This window comes from Penicillium odoratum, assembly GCF_028828045.1.
Source record: "Penicillium odoratum strain IBT 22623 chromosome Unknown utg000008l_segment0_segment0, whole genome shotgun sequence".
Classification (NCBI taxonomy): domain Eukaryota; kingdom Fungi; phylum Ascomycota; class Eurotiomycetes; order Eurotiales; family Aspergillaceae; genus Penicillium; species Penicillium odoratum.
In genome coordinates this window covers 281,163-301,419 of record NW_026643150.1, presented here as the reverse complement: position 1 = coordinate 301,419, position 20,257 = coordinate 281,163, and the positions used below count along the sequence as shown (strand labels likewise).

Below are 20,257 nucleotides of genomic sequence, written 5' to 3'. Positions count from 1 at the left end.
ATTTTCCCCTCACGAATTCGGGGTAAAGACCGGTCTGGAAAGGAACAAGGATTAATATGCAACCAATGATTCATTTGCATATTCACATTTACTGTACGCATAACTGGTGTAGATCATAATTGGACAGATCTAAACCTCCGTACACTAATATTGGAAAACTCGGTTAAATATGAGGTCAAATACCCGTCATCCCCACACGCGGAGAGATGGTCTGATCACCTTACGGGAGGACTTGTCAGATATGGTTAGCGGGTGTTGTCCCAAACATTATCGTCGTTTTGCAACTATACATTGGAGTAAAAAAACCCCCCCCCCCCCTGGGGAATAGTCATATCGTTTAGCCCAGGCGTACACCGGCCTGGCGGTTTTTTCGTGCCTGTTGTCCCATAGCATTGTTCATGCCTGTGTGTTGACTGCTGTCCATAGTACTCATGGCCTCGCGTTTATCCTCATCCTCCATCTTCTTCAGTCGCTTCTCCGTCTTCATCTTGCCACTACCTTTGCCGTGGAATTGGTGACTAAGGTGCTTGAATGCTTCCTTCTGGTTCATCGATCGGCCGTATTCGTCAACATACTTGAGTTGCACGTCTGGCTTGTACTCCTTGTTGAATATCTCGGCCATCTGGCGGGCTTCCTGCTGGTCTCGCTGTTTGTTCTCCCAGCGAGCGTGATCCTCGCGCTCGCGGGCCGTCATACGGTCGAGCTTGCCAGAAGCACGATCGCGCTCACGCTGCAGCCGGGCACGTCGGTCGGCTTCGGCTTCCCGGTGTTCCTTTTCTTGGATGAAGCGCTGACGCTCACGCATGAGAGCGTTGCGATCGCTACCGCCCGTGTCCTTCACCAGACCGCGTCGTCGCAGCATGGACAAAGCAGCTCCCAACCCCTTATCCAAAGTAGCCTCTTCTTCCAATCCAGTACCAGTAATCTCTTCTTTCTCCTGCTGAGATTTCTCACGCTTGATACGTTCAGCGAGATCCTCGTCGTCTTCAATGTCATTGTAAGAGCGTTCCATATCCACGTCTTGTGGCTCCTCCGGCTCAGGTTTAGCTTCCTGGGGTGTAGACTTCTGTCGCTCTTCCCGCTCGGGGATTGTAGGTTTCTGGAGGTTGGAGATAAATTCAGATGTTTCATCAATTACGAGGCCAGGCTCTTCTGCATCTCCGTTGGGGGTTTCGACCTCCATTGGCGTCTGAGTCTCTTCTTCGCGAAGCTGTTGAGCGAGATCCTCTGGGCGCATCTTCTTCCGCTTTTTAAAAGCAGCACGTCGCTGAAGTGCGAGAGATGCTTGTAGGTCATCATCATCCACAAATGAAACGTTTTGATCCACCGGTTTTCGGGGAGGGGCTCCATTGACTGAGTCAATATCCATAGACGCTCCATTTGATTCGGTGGGGACAAGATCATCATCGTCAATGGTCGCTCGCTGTTTGGTAGTCTTGCTCTTTTTCTTCTTCGGCTTCTTGATCTTGATCTCGCTGATGTCCATGTAATCGGAAGTCGGAACATCAGGCTCTAGGTTTAGACTGATAGCTCCCATCCTTAACTTGCCTGAGACCTCCTGTCGCTTAGCCTCCCGTTCCTCTTCTGTAGAACCCTTGGCGTCTAGGGTAAATCTCTTGCGTTTCTTGCCGTCAATCTCCTCGTCGTATTGTGAGAGGATTCCTTCATTCTCAGCCGTGGGATCATAAACCGGCTTGCGCTTCTTCAGCTCAAGTTTCTCTTCGGTCCTCTCCTTCTCCGCCAGAAGCACATCTTCCAGCTCATCACCATCTTCCTCGTTGTCGATCGCACTGTCCTTCAGAGTAAGGATATGATCCTCGCCACCTCCAAATGCCTCAAGAGAATGTCCGACCTTGACGCCAGATAAATCCTCAGCGGTGTATTGAATCGCAGCCTCACGCTCCCGCTCCTCCAGTTCCTGGGCCAGTTTGCGCGCGCGCTCCTTCTCAATCTTCTTTGTGCGTTTCTTGGACTGCATCAACCAGGCTTTTGTGTCGAGATCCGCGCCATTCGAGTCGCCCAGTGTCGATCCTTCTAGCTGTATCATGCGTTGAGCCTCATCGCGGGCTTTCTTAATTGCGTTGTTCTTTTCTTCACGTCGGCGTTTCGCGTCGGCATCATCTTGTAGTTTTTTCCAGTTCTCGTAGCCTTCCTCTTGTCGGGTTTCGAGTGTACTCGAGGGTTCTTCTTCGTCTTCAGATCCACTGGAGGAGTCGTCTTCTTTGAATTCGGGACCGGTGGCGGCACCGGGAACAGGGAGTGGCTTGAGTCCGAGGGAGACTCGGATTTTGTTGGTCTGCTCGATGGATACGGCGTCCGCCATGGTGACGGATGTATTCGATAGAGCAAGACTGGGAGTAGGGAGAATAGATAAGAAATCAAAGAGGAGGTTGGTCACCAAGTGAATGCTATCAATATCAGTTCCACCCGATCCAGTGATCATGTGATTATATCCACTAGTCCCAACATAGACTAGCGTACTAATTTCCGTTAAATAAAACAAAGTTTGATTCCCGTTTTCCTCCTTCTTTCTTCAACAAACACAACCTAGATCTGTGTCCAGATTTCCTGGTCTCAAGGGTTCGCCCTTGTGTATCGGTTGAGAGCTGGGCAGTTCGACGTCACGGGGCCATACCTCATATGTATGGCACTTTACGGTATCCAGTCGACGGATCTCAGATTAAAGTCTACACTGGGTGTGACCCGGGTCTTGAGCTCCCTCCTGGTGAGCTCGGCTTGGGTGCCTGGTCTGTAGACAGCGTCATATTCCTGAACTCTTTGCCGATGGCCGTTGGTCTGTGAGGCTAGGGATTAACCATGACAGCAAACATTCCCTTTTATATAGCTTGCATTTGCATTTCATAGTAGACACATTTATCATGGATCGTATCAAGCGCCTCATTAGCTGAGATGATCTTGCGTAGCACTCGACCCCAATCGTTGCACGAAAATCTTTAGCAGGGGGCCATGTACCCAGCAGGGTTGTTGGCCCGGCGATGCGTGATAGATGAAGATTTATCATTCATGATCATTATGTATGGCGCAGCTTGATAAATCATATTTTACAGCAACTTCAAATGCCCCGTTACACCGTCAACAATGCTCTTGGGTCCCAAAACTCCCAAAACCGTCCGACTCCCACTAGCAATCTGTGTCCGGCCCGCATCCTGAATAACACGCGCACAAAGACCCAAGCTCATAGCTTGCGCCTGAAGAGTCAACAGCTCATCTTCGCCCTTAATCTGCAGCGCGATCTTCGCCTGGCCACCGCGCTCCCATTGGCGCAGGATCTGGCTGTCGGGTGCATGAGTGAGGAAATATTTGTAGCAGGCGAGTGTCGCATGGGAAGCTTGAGCGGCGATTTTGCCTGCGCGAACAGCGAACGGTTAGCGTTGCACGATAGGAACGAGTAGCAGGGTTTTTCTGGTAGAATGTAACATACCCTTGGTCATACCCAGGTCCGTCCTCACTACCAACACCAGCTTCACTTCCTCGACGTTGTCCTTGAACTGAGCTAGCTCCTCGCCATTGCCGTCTTCACTGTCGTCGTCGGACTCGGCTTCGTCTTCCGCTTCGTCTTCCTCGTCTGACGAGTCCCGGTGGACCTTGACGTCGTATCCGTTCGGCCAGCCTTGCTTCTCTTTGAAGAGATTCAGCGAGGAACCTTGGCCGATAAAGTAGCCTGTCACGCCAGCGAGAATGGCAGTTGCGATAACGTAGGCTGTTGTTGTGGGTGGGATGCGGTCTATGGGGGCTGATGCAGCCATTCTGAGGTTGAGGAGGTGGTTTCGGGAAGGGTCGGTTGTGTAGTAGTGTGGTTGATTTCTTGTGAGTAGATTTGCGGATCGGGTCCGGACTCAAGCGCTTGATTACATATCGGGCGGCGATGTTCAACCTTTGCACTGAGAGCCATAAATTTCTGACTGTTCGAATTCATGTCATGAATTTTAGAATTTGAGTCTCGCGCTGTTCAATATTTTTAGATCTTATCTGAGTACAGTGTGAAGTGCTGAACGCGTATGCGGTCAATTTGTAAACACTGAATATATCAAACTCCCAATGGGTGTCTATCTACACATTGTAAGCTCCCACCTTCGGAATTCCCAAATGTTTAACATTGTTTAACACTGTAGTATGTATAAGACAATTGTAAGATTCTAAATATTTTGGACTTTCCATGTTTTCTTTAGACATGGACATAACATCGGCTTTCATGAGGTTCAAGTTGACTAAGTAGATAGATCTTCAAGCCAACGTTATACACTGTGTACTTCCATGGATCCACCGATGCCCCCATTCCAACAATTTTGGCGACAGACAGGCCGAATGGGCCTGACACTAGGTAAAAGGCACCCATGTGGCCACAACCTTCAAGTTGGAAACTTCATTAAGCATTGATATTACGTAACCTAGATACTACTCCTGTCTAAACCCTCAGATGAGCTGTGATAAAGGTTGACCTTGATTAAAATTCCTAATGAAGCAGCTCTAAATCATTGAAATGAAGCCTTCCAGCAAAATACACGCGCCCACCAAGTGTATTGAAGTACAAAAGGCCTGCGACTCGCTATATACAATCCAAAAAGAAAATGCCATCAGATTAGAACCTTAGTTGGCGCTGCCAGCAGGCGCAGCAGGACGCGCACCAGCGTTACCAGGCATGCGACGGCTCCTAAAATTCCAGATTAGCACAAGTATCACCAGGTGACCCAGCCTCGGCAGAACTTACATAAAAGTACGGCTGAAGAAGGAGATACCAATCATGAACATCCAGCTGGGAACAGCACCGATACCGTAGAGGGCGTAGCCGATGGGAACGTTCAGCTTGTTCTGGGCGAGCCAGCTGTCAGTGGGGTGCATGGCGCCCTCGTAGGCCTCAACCTTCTCGAAGTTCTTCTCAGAGTGGATCTTATACAGCTCCTCGGGGGTGACGGTGGTGGTGTTCATGTGGACGATGTGAAGGGGAGTGGGTGCGCGGCCTTCGGGCTGGGCCTCGGGGACCTGGAAGTAGTAGACGGAGGGAGCGCCAGCGGACCAGATAGAGCAGAGAATACGGTTCTCCTCGCAGTCCAGCAGAGCGAGGTTAGGAGAGGTTGGATCCGCGGAGAAAAGGAGGGTGGATTCCTGATGAATTGTTAGTTATCGGAGTGGATTCGAAGCGCATGAGCTAAATACGAGCGCATCCAAATAATACTTACTTGGAAAGCCTTGGTGGCATGTTCACAGCGACCGAAGCAGGTCTTGTTACCACCGGTCACGAAGATGTACCAGTCCTCGGGCTGGGGGCCGGGAGTCAGCACCGACTCCCAGTTCTCAAGCGTCAACGGGGTGACGGCCTTCTCGGAGACCTTCTCAGCCATCTTGACGATGGGCTCAGCCGGAACAGCAGTAGGCACGTATGCCTTGGCCTTGTTGAACCATCCCTGCACGCGGTCGGCGAGGGGCACCTGTTCCTGTGCCAGGGCCAGGGCAGGGAGGAGGGCGACAAACGATGTGAAATGCATCTTGGCTGTGACACGGGTTAATTCAGACCAGAATCAAGTAAACAGTGAAGTTGTATAAATGCATCAACATGAAGTAGTTTGGATACTTACCTAGACTTGATCAATTGACGCAAACCAGAGGGTGGATAGGAGGAAGAGGGATGGAAGCCAACTAGGCTTGGACGACATCTGGCCTGAGCGCCCGGACCAACCACACGTAATTGGCACGCGGGGAGATCCGACCCACTCATGGATCTTTGTTTTTGTTCTTTATTAGACTTGATAGAGCTAGTCTTCTGCTAATAACATGACTTATCTCAAAGATTAGTAATGATTTGATCTACGAGTGTGAGCTGTCACGGATCTGGGCTGGTCTACTCTGGGTCTGCTGGGTTGCGTGTAGCTGTAGAGAGATTGGTCATCTGTTTGCCTATACCTGCCTATATAATGTTTCCCCACGTTATCTCTCTCTCTCCCCTCTCTCTCTTTCTATCTCCCTCCTTAATCTCTTGAGCTTAGTATTTTAGTGAATGGATTACTCCTCTCGTGTTGATTTGCTTGCCTCGTCACAAGAACACCCCGAGACAGTCAAGGTACAACGAACCTCACTGAGCCATCGGCCATGACTTATAAATAGCGGGCTCGAACTCTGCCGTTCCTTGTGGAATTCGTTCCCTTTACAGCCATATACATGCATAGCGTTGAAGATTCGCAACACTTCTCTTTTCCTCCACCATTTTTCCACATGAAAGTTGCCCCTTGGTGTATGTACAGCGTGTCTGTACATAATTACTGGGCTGAAAGAAACAAAGTGCTAGAGGAACGAAGAGAGGATAGACCAGCACTCTTTCTCAATTACTATGATTTTACTTACTCTTCACCTCGCAACTACCATGACACCAGAGTCAACAAGATGCCTCCAAACTTCAATGAGTGCCGGGACTTATTGAGTAGGTGCCCAGGGATTTGTAATCATTACATGCTTGACATTTGTCTAAATGACCAGTAGAATATCTCAACGAACACCCTGACAAAGTGAAGTGGCTTTTGGTGCCTCCAGTGCTATTTTGCCTTGTCAGCATTGCCTTAGGGCTCGTCAGGTGGGTCTGGCCGAGAACCTTGTGCAGGTGCTTGGACTGGATATTTTGCGTACATGGGCCCGAGTCCGAAACCAATACTGCAACGCCTCAGATACCTCACCAGGAAGTATTGGAGCTGCAGTCAATGGCACCTCGGCCACCGGGGTAGGGTGGAGCTCTGTTTGTTCCTTTCTGTTTGTTTTCCTGAATATTTACACCAAGTACACTTTGCATACTGGCACTAAGTGCGTTATCATATTCGGTCGATAGGTCTGCCAGCATTCTGCTAAATATGGGAAATTGGAAAGGAAGTAAAGATACGAATGAGAAATATGTGTCTCGACGATAAATCAAATATCTCAAGCTGCAACTATTCATGAGAGCACCATATACATAACGCAAAAGCAATAGTAGATTGCTAGCTTGACCCACCCAATGGTCAACTTGGTCGAAATACCTGATCCTTCATCAAGAAATAACGCATCAACCCTAGAACTCGGTGTTAAAATACGTACTCATCTAGAGAAAGCCGAGCCAAGGCTGGAAAGCCCATCAAATAGGGGATCTAGCTATTCTCCTTTCGAAGGACCCCGTGTTTTTCTCTACAGAATCAGCACACAGGCTTTTCGCTGATGGCAGATTACTCTATGTATGAAGAATCAGTTTCCAGGAAAGGGAACGAAGCTAATATAATGCTAGACTCTAAACGCTCTGAGAATACGACAAGAAACAGTACTTGCCCAGCCTAGGTGAATAAACGATCCTTGGACTCACCATGCAAAGACTCCAAAGGATCATTTAATCGATATACTTTTAGATTTGCCATCTATCTACGCAGAAATGGAGGAAATGCATGCCGATGCGAACTTCAACACCAAAAAAAGTCACCGTATGCATTTACGAGCCAAAGCTCTAAAGATCTCACGTAATCTCGTTGAGTGAAGAGTGAGGTTCGGTACAAATACCATCACTGCTGAGAGCGATTTGCAATTGCCTGGGAGTACAGGAACAAGTGAAATTGCAATCGTTCATGCCATGACAATCTTTTGGGCGATATGCATTCCCGCCTATGATGCCATTCATCTTCAGTTCGCCGTTGATAAAATCGCCATTGGAGTTGATCCAAAAGATTGTTGCCGGAACATTATACATTATATGCCATTGATCACCATCCAGCTACAGGTATGTTTCGTCAGCATCTCGGTCCCTTTCGAATCATGATAGCGATGGAATATTTGATCTCGGGTGAGACGACTGGTTTAGAGGATGAGGTCAAGTTTCATATCCAATTATCTGGAATGCCAGAGTTTGTACCAATACGCCGTTATTTCTGGTTTGAAGAGTGATGTATTTACTGCGAAATACGATTAAATGGAATTGTTTGACTTCCTCTCGAGTAGTCAGGAAGCCCCTTTATGATACATTGCCCTCACGTAATGAAGCGTTGATTCCGTTCGTATGCCCATGAACCACGGCTTGATGTATCACAGAAACGCCAATTCGACGCCCATTACCAAAGAATGAGACTGAAATTCATCATCCTCGGACGCTAAAGCTTTACAGTAAGCCTTGTTAAAGAGCACTGTCTAAAGAATGGTGATATGACCCCGATGATGTCTGACCATCTTGCTCGCCATAGGTACGATCATCAGTCTGCACACTGTCATGAGCTCATGCCAGGGAGAATCTGCATGGGGTCTGGACCATTCAGAGTTTTTGATTTGATGGTTGAACCATCGTATCTTTAACTCTTCCCAAGCTAAAATCTCCTGAATGTAAATTGACGTCATGAATTTGCCTGAAACTTCAAATGACCAGTGATAACTCCCCACAATAAACCAAGAGAGGTTATCCCATGGATAGATATGGGATATTGGCCTCGTGATGTTTGTGGAGAGGATAAGCGTTTTAAATCATCAGATCTTACATGCCTTTGAGGAAACACCTTTCTTCCCATCCACATCTCTCATTTGAGGAGAAAGAACAAGCATGACAACAGAGTCTGGATTTATTTTTGGAGATACAGGGGGTGGCGATAACCAGGGATCACTACCACTGTATTCGGAGCCCTCACCTGACGAACCTCATTCCTACGTTACTGCGAGATTCAAATATAGTACCATCGAAAACGGACACGTGGTAATCACAGGAAGAGATGGGCCTTTATTTCAATACTGCGAGGATGAGCCGATCAGAACTCCGGGTGCCATCCAGAGCTTTGGTGTGATCCTCGCACTACGAGAAGAGTCTCCAAGCCGCCTTGTGGTTCGTGTGGTCAGCGAAAATTCCCACCAACTTTTGGGATACTCTCCCAATCAACTATTTGAGCTGGAAAGCTTTTGCGATATCATGAACACAGACCAATCGGACACGTTGTTGTATCACGTTGACTCGACCCGTGAAGACATGAACGACTCTGCTGCGGATGGTCCTGAAGTTTTCTCCCTCTCTCTTATCACAGGCTTCGAGCAAACTCGTCGCTTTTGGTGTGCTATGCACGTCAGCGAAACCCAAAATGACCTGATCATATGCGAGCTTGAACTAGAAGATGATGAGATCAACCCGCTGAATATTAGTGGAACCAAGAATAACCCGATCGACACTACCGAGCGATTTGCGACTCCTAATATCAATCTCAGTCAGCCACTTCGGACTTTCCGTAATGCTCGGAAACGCAAAGGAGAAGCAGCGACAATGGAGGTTTTTGGTGCTTTGACTCAGATCCAGGAGCAATTGAGCCTAGCTACTAACCTTGATTCTCTACTTTATGCTACTGCAGGCCTAGTTAAGGATCTAACGGGTTTCAATAAAGTCTTGATTTATCAATTCGATAACAGCTGGAATGGTCAAGTTGTTACTGAACTGGTGGATTCCCAGCTTGAGCCATTCGTTGATCTATATCAAGACTATCACTTCCCGGCATCCGATATTCCACCGCAAGCCCGTGAGCTATACAGGATTAATAAAGTTCGGCTACTTTATGATCGCGACCAAGTGACCTCACGCCTTGTATGCCGAACAATAGAAGACATAAGAGCACCTTTCGATATGACACATGCATACCTACGTGCTATATCGCCTATTCACACCAAATACCTTGCCAATATGAAAGTTCGTTCGTGTATGTCGATCAGCATCAATGGCTCTAAAGATCTATGGGGCTTGATATCTTGCCACTCCTACGGAGATGAAGGCATGCGCGTCTCGTTCCCTGTTCGAAAGATGTGCCGCCTAATAGGCGATATCGTTTCGCGCAATATCAAACGTCTTTCTTACACATCACGACTACATGCACGGAGACTAATCAACGCATTTCCTACACAGGCCAACCTCTCTCTTTATATTATGACGTCTGCAGATTACTTACTACGGCTTCTCGGTGCAGACTATGGATGTCTCTCTATTTGCGACGAAACAAAACTTTTTGGAGATACGTTGAATACGGTCTCCGAGATTTTCGCACTTTCGGGATTTCTCCGTATACGCCAACCTAACTCCGTACTCGCCTCCCAGGATATCATTCAGGACTTTCCTGACTTATTCTACCCACCCGGCCTGAGAGTTATATCGGGCTTCCTCTTTATACCATTGTCCGACGATGGTCGCGACTCCCTTGTATTCTTCCGGAAGGGTCAACTATCTGAGATCAAATGGGGCGGTGACCCCTATAATACGAAAAAATGCAGGGGGACCGCACAGTATCTGGAGCCCCGTAGCAGCTTTGCAGCATGGCGACAAACAGTTCTGGGTCGATCTCGCGACTGGTCCGAAGCGGACATGGAGACAGCGACCATATTGTGCTTTGTTTACAGTAAATTCATCAAAGCTAGACGCCAAAGACAGGATTCCATGCAAAGCTACCTGCTGCTGGTTGACTCGGTCCAGCAGGTCCAGACTCCGCTGAGCTCAATAATAACAAATCTTGAGATTGCATTGGGTGGTGATGCCCTCAATGCAGAAACTCGTGAAAGCTTGACCAAATCGCATTCTGCCAGCAAATCCCTGATCTATGTTGTCAATGATCTACTCGATCTGACCTACACCAGAAAAGAACAAGGGCATTTTTACCTCCAAATGAGGGAGCTTTCCATTGGCGATGTAGGCATTCCTCGCACCGTATTCAGTCCGGGCGTTCATGCTTGGTGCGTGAATGTGGCCTATGAACCATATCCCAAGTTGGACTTTGATCCACGGGGATTCTTTTTCATCGAATGGCAATTTTTTACTTTGCAAGGTGAACCACTGTAAGTCTTCAGATAATTATTCTCGTTCACAGCTAATCTCTTTCTGAGGGACGACAATTGTGGGGTGTGGGCGTTACTCGATAGCAACCGGCTTCTTCCAACGAGCCAAAATTTCCCTAAATTGCTGCAAGACCCAATGGTGATTGAAAAAATACAAGATTCTGGAGTCATTGGATGCTTGTATATCGTTGGGGTGATGAAGTAAGTACCAGGGCTCTCAACCTTCCAAATGTTCTGACAAAATTTTAACGAAATTTGTTCCAGCCACACCCAAACATCGGCAAAGCTCCTATCCTATTTGTACGTTACTTGTCGGGAATATTGCTACCAGGAGTTTTTTGCTAATATTCAATAGGGCGTTTTCGATACGGCAAGCATACGTGTTGGGTAAATTAAACCAAGCTCCAATCGATATTATGGCAGATTGGACGACTGTCCCAGGAAAAATTTTGAGCATCTTGTGTCCTTGAAGTGTCAATGGAATAATAACTCTTCCATGATATTAACATCGGCGTGATACCTTAAAAAACTCCTGTAGTATAAAGCGTTAAGTGTACAAGGCCGAACGTTCACCGCTTTGATATAGTTACTCTTACCGCCTTTATTTTATGCCGTTTTAATCATCACCTTCTGACTCATGCATGCATCTCCCGAAAGCGGTAAAGGGTGGCGTGCAGGAGCATGTTTTCTCAGCATTCTCTAGGTTCTATACAAAATACTTATGCAGTGTTATAGACTTCTACATGGTAGCACTTACTCACCATCTCTATTTAGGGCCCTATTATAACAATTGAACGAGACGTTGTATGGATACTCTGCTATTTCTACATTCGCATACTGTAGGTGAACATCTCTTTTGTAAGCAGTCAACTACGTGGGGCCGATTATTATGACGACACATGAATTGATCTACCTTATCATAGGGATGGAAAATATTACTAAACCATAAGGCCTAGTTTTTGGCATCGGCGAAGTCCACCGGTCACTGTACGCAGACAAACCTGGGTTAGGACCCCGCCGTGCCGATGTCGGTCTCGAGCAAGCTGCAAGACAGAAGCAATGAGGGAAAACTAAAGTAATTTTCACCCACAATGCAAATGAACAATATTCCAGTAGGTAGAAAACTCGATATGGTATAATAAATAGAAGATCCTGAAATTGAGTCATAAGAAGCACAAAAGGACCGGAAAATGTAGCAGACATGAGGGGGGAACCTATGAGCGCATTCGGCGCAACCCTTGCTCCACCCCGCAAAAGTGAAATTTTTCATTTTTTTTGCCGCCGAGACAGCGAAGGACGATTACTACGCAAATAAGCCACCACACCGCCCACTCCACTTTATGACTCTTACTTCTTTGATTCTCCCCTCCTTGAACATAAATATCATCTGAAAAACCCTACTTGACCAGGCATTGAACTTGGTCCATACCTTGAACTTTTACCACCGCCACTACCCCTCCATAACCCCACCAACTCCCATACCCACAATGTGTCCCGGTGCCGACCCCGAGCCCGCTGCGCAGGCCAATGGTTCCAACAACCATGACGGTATGTTATTTTGCCCTGCACAACTCAATATGCGAGCAGGTTAAGAGTATCAGTTCTAATTTCAAAATTGCGAGCAGGCTTCACCGGCATTGAGACTCGCCAGAACCCTCACCCTTCCGCTTCCCGCAACCCCTACGGCCACAATGTTGGCGTCACCGATTTCCTGAGCAATGTCTCCCGCTTCAAGATCATTGAGAGTACCCTGCGTGAGGGTGAGCAGTTCGCCAACGCCTTTTTTGACACCGAGAAGAAGATTGAGATCGCCAAGGCCCTCGATGACTTCGGTGTGGACTACGTGAGTGATTCACCTATGCCCCACGGGGCATACTGGCAGCAAGGATCCCAGACTGACAATACCTTTGTAGATTGAGCTTACTAGCCCCTGCGCTTCCGAGCAGTCCCGTGCTGACTGCGAGGCTATCTGCAAGCTTGGTCTGAAGGCCAAGGTACGTTTCAATCCTTGGTGGCAAATTTCCGAGAATGTGAGTTGAGACTAATTATCCTATAGATTCTTACTCACATCCGTTGCCACATGGATGATGCCCGCGTTGCTGTCGAGACCGGTGTTGATGGAGTGTGAGTCACTAAAACAAAATGTCAAAAGTTAATGGAATTGATATAGCTGACTATTGGACCAGTGATGTTGTCATCGGTACTTCCTCTTACCTCCGTGAGCACTCCCACGGTAAGGACATGACCTACATCAAGAACACCGCCATTGAGGTCATCGAATTCGTCAAGTCCAAGGGCATCGAGATCCGTTTCTCCAGCGAGGACTCTTTCCGTTCCGACCTGGTCGACCTTCTGTCTATCTACTCTGCTGTCGACAAGGTCGGTGTGCAGCGTGTTGGTATTGCCGACACTGTTGGCTGTGCCTCTCCCCGCCAGGTCTACGAGCTCGTTCGTGTGCTCCGTGGTGTTGTCGGCTGTGACATCGAGACCCACTTCCACAACGACACTGGCTGCGCTATCGCCAATGCCTACTGTGCCCTTGAGGCCGGTGCCACCCACATTGATACCTCCGTCCTCGGTATCGGTGAGCGTAACGGTATCACCCCTCTGGGTGGTCTGATGGCCCGCATGATGGTCGCCGACCGCGAATACGTCATGAGCAAGTACAAGCTCGAGAAGCTCAAGGAAATCGAGGACTTGGTCGCTGAGGCTGTCGAGGTCAACATCCCCTTCAACAACTACATCACCGGTTTCTGTGCCTTCACCCACAAGGCTGGTATCCACGCCAAGGCCATTCTTAACAACCCCAGCACCTACGAGATCATCAACCCCGCCGACTTCGGCATGACCCGCTACGTGCACTTCGCCTCTCGTCTGACTGGCTGGAACGCCATCAAGTCTCGTGCCCAGCAACTCAAGCTCGACATGACTGACGCTCAGTACAAGGAGTGCACTGCCAAGATCAAGGCTTTGGCTGATATCCGCCCCATTGCCGTTGATGATGCTGACAGCATTATCCGTGCCTACCACCGCAACCTCATCAAGGGAGAAAACAAGCCCTTGATGGATCTGAGCGCCGAGGAGCAGGCTATCTTCGCTGCCAAGGAGAAGGAGTTGGCAGAGGCCAACGGTGTTGCCGTTTAATCTACTTTATTTATTTCCCCCTTTTATGTTGAATAGCGTGAGTTTTATTCGCCAGACCATTCCTGCGTCCATGAGCTTGCATAGCGGCAGCCCGCTTGAGAGTCAAGGTGCTGAGATATCTCTGATGATTTTGATGTGTTTTATGTTTGGGACTTTTCCTTTTGTTTGATTCTCAGGTTTTGAAAAAGTCTTTCGTGTTTTTATTACACTCGGAGCCCGGAAAGGAAGATCTGGGTTGGTGTTGGGAGAGTTCTCTCCACTGTACATAAGCGCAGAAGCCGATTGGCTACAATGAATCAGTCGATCATAAGATCTTTCAATATGTATGCCCACAAGTTGATATTTGAAGTAAATACTCCGTATGGTACAAAGATAAGACATGTGAGCCTCGGCTTGGCTGACGTGACGGGACCCGGATGGTCGGACCTTACTTAATGTCCACATCCGCCCCAGGCATCTCCAATCCCCCTCCGGCATCATTATTCCAAAGACCCATCCAACGGGCAAAATGAGCTATTCGGCGTTCCCAGTCGCCCTGCAGAACAAACTGCTAGGCTATGGCCGTGCGTCCAGTGCCCATCTGTCTGTCCTAAATTTGGACCTGTAAGTAACTTAAGCACTTTCCCCGCGAATCCAACAGACCCAACGAATCGATCAGATCAACGCTGACAAACCCCAACCATTGCACAGCATCCGCAACATTGTATTTGTACTTTTCATTCTCCGCTATACCCGCAAATCCTTTTACTCTCTCCGCGGCTACGGTCTCTTCGGTAGTATTCGCAATGTCTACCTCGCTATCCGCCTGTTCTGTTACTCGGTCCTTTTGCGCACCCCCGGTGTGCGCGGCAAAGTCGACAAGGAGGTGAATACCGCCCTTGAGGACTTGCAGAAGAAGCTTGTACCGACTGGACCGGATGTCGATCGGTATCTTACGCTTCCGAAGGAAGGTTGGAGTGCGGAGAAGGTCCGTGAGGAGCTCGGGAAACTCGCCGGCATGAAACGCACGCGCTGGGAAGATGGTCGGGTGAGCGGTGCTGTTTACCATGGAGGCGAGGATTTGTTGAAACTCCAGGCGGAGGCCTTTGGTCAATTCGGTGTTGCGAATCCTATTCATCCGGATATCTTCCCTGGAGTTCGGAAAATGGAGGCCGAGATTGTTTCTATGGTATGTGAATTACATTGGAGGAACTCAACGAAGACATGGAGTTTCTGGATGGAAGCTGATTGTTGATACAGGTCTTGAATATGTTCAATGCTCCTTCTGATGGGGCTGGTGTCACCACCAGTGGCGGCTCGGAATCGATCATCATGGCTTGTTTAGGTGCCCGGCAAAAGGGATTCTTGGAGCGCGGCATTACAGAGCCTGAAATGTGAGTTTGGCTTGGAGGAGTTGGCATCCTGCGGTTACTGACAGTTTACAGGATTATTCCCGACACTGCCCACGCTGCTTTCATCAAGGCCTGCAACTATTTCAAGATTAAACTGCACCGGGTTCCTTGCCCTGAACCTGAGTTCAAGGTGGATGTTCATGCCGTGCGTCGCCTGATTAACCCCAACACTGTACTTCTTGTTGGATCTGCACCGAACTTCCCTCACGGAATGGTCGATGATATCCCCGCCTTATCCCGCCTGGCGACCAAGTATAAGATTCCTCTCCACGTCGATTGCTGTTTAGGATCTTTCTGTATCGCCCTCCTCAAGAAGGCTGGCTTCCCCTCGCCGTACGAGGAGGAAGGCGGTTTCGATTTCCGCCAGCCTGGTGTCACTAGCATCAGTGTGGATACACACAAGTACGGCTTCGCTCCCAAGGGTAACTCCGTTCTGCTTTACCGCAATAAAGCCTACCGAAGCCACCAATACTTTGTCTACCCTGATTGGTCTGGTGGTGTCTACGCCTCGCCCTCTGTGGCTGGCTCACGACCTGGCGCTCTGATCGCTGGTTGCTGGGCTAGTCTGATGAGCGTCGGTGAGTCCGGTTACATCAACAGTTGTACCGAGATCATCAATGCCTCCCGCAAGTTTGAGTCTGCAATTCGCACACACCCCGTCCTCTCGCTGCATATGGAGGTTGTCGGCAATCCCATGGTCAGCGTGGTCGCTTTCCGCAGCAAGAATGGCGCCATTGATATTTACGACGTTGCTGATGATATGTCCGCCCTTGGGTGGCACTTGAATGCTCTGCAGTCGCCTCCAGCCATGCACTGTGCCTTCACCATCCCTACCGCCAAGGCTGTTGATCAACTCATCACTGATCTGCTCAAGGTTATTGACAAGGAGCTTGAGAAGGCTGAGGAGCGCCGCAGACAAGGAAAGTCATATATTCTGCAGCGTGGTGACACTTCCACTCTCTACGGTGTTGCCGGCAGCATCCCTGACAAGAGTGTTATCAGCCGCCTGGCCGTCGGCTTCCTCGACACTCTGTACAAAGCCTAAGCTTTCGGTGCAGAACAGAATCTTTTCTCTTTTCTTCAATGCATACCCGAGGTGATTGATTTTTGCTCTTCTGGGTATCAAAAACTCAAATACATCCCCAACCCGAGGCTATAGACGACGAACCCATTCCTGGAATCATGCTCTCGGCTTTTGGGTTGGGCATTGCGGCGTTTGTGGTGTGATTCTCAGCGCCTCCTTCTATCTGCCAATGTGGACTGAACACGAAAATGGCTGGCGCGTCTCTTTTATTTTTAGTGGTATTAATTCAATTCAAATTGCACATATTCGTTTTCGAAAATATTTGAATCAGGGTTCCGTATAATACATAGCCGACCAGAGAAAAAGCAAAAGAGAAAGAAAAAGAACATGGCCATGGTCATAGCTGAAACCAAGTGGCCATAGGAATAGAATACATGACAGAAACAAAAAGCCCGCTCCATGCAAAACATAAAAAGACAACCCAACAGTCTCCATGCGCATCAGGTCAATGAAAGGAACAAGCAGGTAGTAGATGATACACAACCAAGAATATCCATAGATGATTCAATCCAATATTTATTCCCTCGACCTTTTTATTCGAGGACAGAGATAAGCATCCAACAGTATTTACTGCTGCAACTCACCCCGTTCCTGCGCACAAGTCTTCTCAACATAGTAGCCCGGATCAGGTTTCCGCTCAAGCCACACCTCGTGCTGGCTCATATAGTTTTCGACCTCCTTCACCTCGACAAGTTCTTTGACCTTCATAATCTGACCCGCAGCAGAGGACGACACGGGGTGGAAGACAGTGGCCATACGCTTCTTCAGGCCGAGTGCCTTGAGGACATCTGTTGTGCGGCGGGGAAGACCGATTGCCGATCGGAGGAGGGTGATACGGAAGTAGCTCATATTGAAAGTGGATTGATGAGAGATTAAGGATGTTTCGTGATTCGGTGGTTGAAGCGTGCGCCGTTCGGGATGGATCGCTTTGCGCGGAGAGGGTTGCGAGAAAGATACTTTCCCGATAAATAGAGTAAGGAAGAATTGAAGGTGATAAGCGGCCGATAATTGAATGAATTGTCAATTTGCGCTTAACAAAAGTGATCGAGTCCGGAGTTCATGATTATGATCGGATCACAATGCAAAGCCGCAAATTCCTGGGCGGTGACTCACGTGCTGGCATTTTGCCGCTCCAGTCATTGGAGCTCCGCAGCTCTCCACCCAAGTGAAGCGACGGGTATGGTAATGCCGTGTTGGATCTCGAAGCCTCCTTGATTGCACAAACACATCTTGACTGCAAGACTGAAGTATCTTATCTGTAATATCAGACGCATGTTCACACCTTGATTCGTGCTCGCTTCTAACTATCGAGCCGCACCGCGGTGCCTCCGATTACCGTACCGACCATAACACCGACATATCCCCTCAATCATGGATAAGACAGCCACAATTGCACAAAATACCAATGCCGATGGCACGTTTGCCATGCCACGGCTGGGAGATCTCCTTCGACATCCAGAAGATCTGGACAAGATTGGCGGCCTGAAAGCCGAGTACTTGCGCAAGAAAACAGCCGTCGACTCACGGCTCCGTGAGGGACTTCGGGACCAGCTCGAAGCCGTACAGCGAAGTATCGGAGCCCTAACTGAGGGCCAGCGCCAGGTATCGAAGACGAAGGACGAATTGGCTGGGATCGACAAACTATGCGCAGAGTCACAGGACAGCGTGGAGGACTTTGCGCAGATTGACAAGTTAGCGCGGATCCAGCGCAATTTTGATGCGACTTTGATGATGAAGAAGGGGTTGGAGAATTTTAGCGCGGATTTGCAAGAGGTGGAGGACCTCCTCAGGGAAGATGATGATGATCTTGAGAACCAGCCCAACCTGTTGCGGGCTCACATGCAGATTTCGAGGCTACGAGATTTCAGGGATGAGGCCCTGGATCAGATTCGGAAGACGCAAGATTCTAGTGCAGAGACTACCTTGACGGAGTACTTCCAGGGACTAGACTCTGTTATTGATTGGTTTGATGATCATCTTGGCACGGCTTGTATGAATTTGATCCCATTGGTCCAGGAGGATAACAAAAGCATGGTTGTTCGATTGGCTGTTCTGGTGTTGAATGAGGAGAAGAATGATGATACCGTGCGGGCCTTGCAAGAAGCGCAAAAAGACCACAAGGACCTGGCTAGTCGCTTTAAGTCCATGAATATCGGTCCCAAGACAGTTCGCGGTTACAAGGAAAAGTTCCTACAGGCGATCGAGTTCTACGCACAGAACCAATTCGACGAGACCAAGGATCAATTCCTTGGTGACCCCGATCTTCTCGAAAAGAGTTTCCGGTGGTTCTTCAATGATCTGTTCACAGTCAAGCAAGGCATGCAGAATCTGGTCCCGAAGAAATGGAAGATATACAGGACCTACACCGATATTTACCATCGCATGATGCACGACTTCCTTGTGAAGATGATTGACGATCCCGAGATCCCTGCAGACAATCTGCTGAAGATCATCCACTGGGGCGATAAGTATTACAAGAAAATGAAGAAACTTGGTTGGATGCCGAATGAGCTTCAGCCCAACCTTCTCGATGACCGGGAGCCGGAACTGATTCGCCAGTGGCAGAGTGTCATTATCAACGCCGTCGAAGAGTGGATGGACCGCATTTTCGAGACCGAGAAGAAAGGACTTGTGGAGCGGCAACCAGATGCACTGGATACCAATGCAGAAGGCGTCTTCCGCACCAAGACACTGGCAGACATGTGGCGTATGCTTCATGAACAGGTTGTCGCTGCAGGTGCATCCGAAAGGCCCGATGTAGTCGAAGGTGTTATCGATGCTATGTTCCGTTCCCTGCGGGCCCGACAGAGCGCATGGCAAAACCTGATCGACGAAGAATGCGCCAAGTCCAAGTCAGCAGGCGCGGAGATGGCTGAAGGAATTCAGCTGCTGCAGGACTGGCTGGTCGGCGTGGCTAGTGATCAGATTGCCTGCATCGATGACAATGAAGAGACAGGCCAGATGGGCTACTTGTCAAGATTCAAGCGCGACTTCGAGCCACTAGTGACACCCAAGTACATGGCTACGCGGGCAAACGAGGAGCTAGATACACTGCGCGACGGCTACGTGGATCTGAGCACACACTGCCTGGCGCAGTTTGTACAGGTGGTGTTCACTGTGGATCTCGCCACTGTTATCCCAGACCTGTTCACCCCGAAGTGGTACGGCGAATACGCCATCAAGCGGATAACATCCACATTCGAAGATTATATGACCGACTACACTCCCGTGCTCCACCCCTCCCTCGTCGACATCCTTGTCGAAGAACTTTCCGACGAGCTACTAGTCCGCTACCTATCCTCGGTCCGCAACAAGAACGTCAAGTTCCGCCGCAATGCAGACCCCTTCACAGACAAATTCAAAGACGATGTTCTCACTGTCTTTGCCTTCTTCCAGAAATACGAGGACTCCTTCGAAGGAACCATCAAGCAAAAATGGCGTCTCGTGGATTGGCTGGTCCGCCTACTTGAAGCCGAGAAGGGCCAGGGAGTCGTCAATGTCTACGAGTCCTTCAAGCTTGAGTACTGGGATCTCCAGCTCTCCTGGGTCGAGGCTGTCCTGCGTACCCGTGATGACTTTGAGCGGAGCATGATCAGCGGTATCAAGGCCAAGGCTGCTGAGTTGTCCGTTGAAAGAGGCATAGAGACTATCATGAGCCGATTGAGGTGAAATAACTGATTTTACCATGCCACCTCGAATATCGCGGAAGAGATAAAGACGAGTGCATCAAGCATACGGTGTTGGGGTTGAAATTGGAAATTGGAGTCCCCAAGCTGGCTTGGGATGTAACCCTGAAGCCACTTTTGTCAATGAATTAGCAAGCAGGTTCTAC

The 20,257-nt window shown here is 48.8% G+C and overlaps 8 protein-coding genes across 8 annotated transcripts; 4 read left to right on the top strand and 4 right to left on the bottom strand.

Annotated features, from left to right (window-relative positions):
- Positions 1-337: 337 nt before the first annotated feature.
- Positions 338-2,323, bottom strand: N7520_010332 (U4/U6-U5 snRNP complex subunit SNU66; the record flags this gene model as incomplete). Its single annotated transcript, XM_057144265.1, has 1 exon — positions 338-2,323. One exon carries the CDS (start codon positions 2,321-2,323, stop codon positions 338-340), a length of 1,986 nt encoding a protein of 661 aa, XP_056990019.1.
- Positions 2,324-3,062: 739 nt separating this feature from the next.
- N7520_010331 (aminoacyl-tRNA hydrolase PTH2) lies at positions 3,063-3,767 on the bottom strand (the record flags this gene model as incomplete). The annotated part of the gene is made up of 2 exons (XM_057144264.1): positions 3,063-3,367; positions 3,443-3,767. The coding sequence occupies 2 exons, from the start codon at positions 3,765-3,767 to the stop codon at positions 3,063-3,065; spliced, it is 630 nt and encodes a 209-aa protein (XP_056990018.1).
- Positions 3,768-4,608: 841 nt separating this feature from the next.
- N7520_010330 (uncharacterized protein) lies at positions 4,609-5,504 on the bottom strand (the record flags this gene model as incomplete). The annotated part of the gene is made up of 3 exons (XM_057144263.1): positions 4,609-4,672; positions 4,730-5,124; positions 5,199-5,504. The coding sequence occupies 3 exons, from the start codon at positions 5,502-5,504 to the stop codon at positions 4,609-4,611; spliced, it is 765 nt and encodes a 254-aa protein (XP_056990017.1).
- Positions 5,505-8,551: 3,047 nt separating this feature from the next.
- N7520_010329 (uncharacterized protein) lies at positions 8,552-10,810 on the top strand (the record flags this gene model as incomplete). Its single annotated transcript, XM_057144262.1, has 1 exon — positions 8,552-10,810. The coding sequence occupies one exon, from the start codon at positions 8,552-8,554 to the stop codon at positions 10,808-10,810; it is 2,259 nt and encodes a 752-aa protein (XP_056990016.1).
- Positions 10,811-12,293: 1,483 nt separating this feature from the next.
- On the top strand, positions 12,294-13,950 carry hcsA (homocitrate synthase; the record flags this gene model as incomplete). The annotated part of the gene is made up of 5 exons (XM_057144261.1): positions 12,294-12,354; positions 12,432-12,649; positions 12,720-12,800; positions 12,863-12,930; positions 12,993-13,950. The coding sequence occupies 5 exons, from the start codon at positions 12,294-12,296 to the stop codon at positions 13,948-13,950; spliced, it is 1,386 nt and encodes a 461-aa protein (XP_056990015.1).
- Positions 13,951-14,458: 508 nt separating this feature from the next.
- N7520_010327 (sphinganine-1-phosphate aldolase DPL1) lies at positions 14,459-16,386 on the top strand (the record flags this gene model as incomplete). Its single annotated transcript, XM_057144260.1, has 4 exons — positions 14,459-14,553; positions 14,641-15,118; positions 15,190-15,323; positions 15,375-16,386. 4 exons carry the CDS (start codon positions 14,459-14,461, stop codon positions 16,384-16,386), a joined length of 1,719 nt encoding a protein of 572 aa, XP_056990014.1.
- Positions 16,387-16,992: 606 nt separating this feature from the next.
- Positions 16,993-17,274, bottom strand: N7520_010326 (mitochondrial 54S ribosomal protein uL30m; the record flags this gene model as incomplete). The annotated part of the gene is made up of 1 exon (XM_057144259.1): positions 16,993-17,274. One exon carries the CDS (start codon positions 17,272-17,274, stop codon positions 16,993-16,995), a length of 282 nt encoding a protein of 93 aa, XP_056990013.1.
- Positions 17,275-17,796: 522 nt separating this feature from the next.
- On the top strand, positions 17,797-20,094 carry N7520_010325 (SNARE-binding exocyst subunit SEC6; the record flags this gene model as incomplete). Its single annotated transcript, XM_057144258.1, has 1 exon — positions 17,797-20,094. The coding sequence occupies one exon, from the start codon at positions 17,797-17,799 to the stop codon at positions 20,092-20,094; it is 2,298 nt and encodes a 765-aa protein (XP_056990012.1).
- Positions 20,095-20,257: the final 163 nt, after the last annotated feature.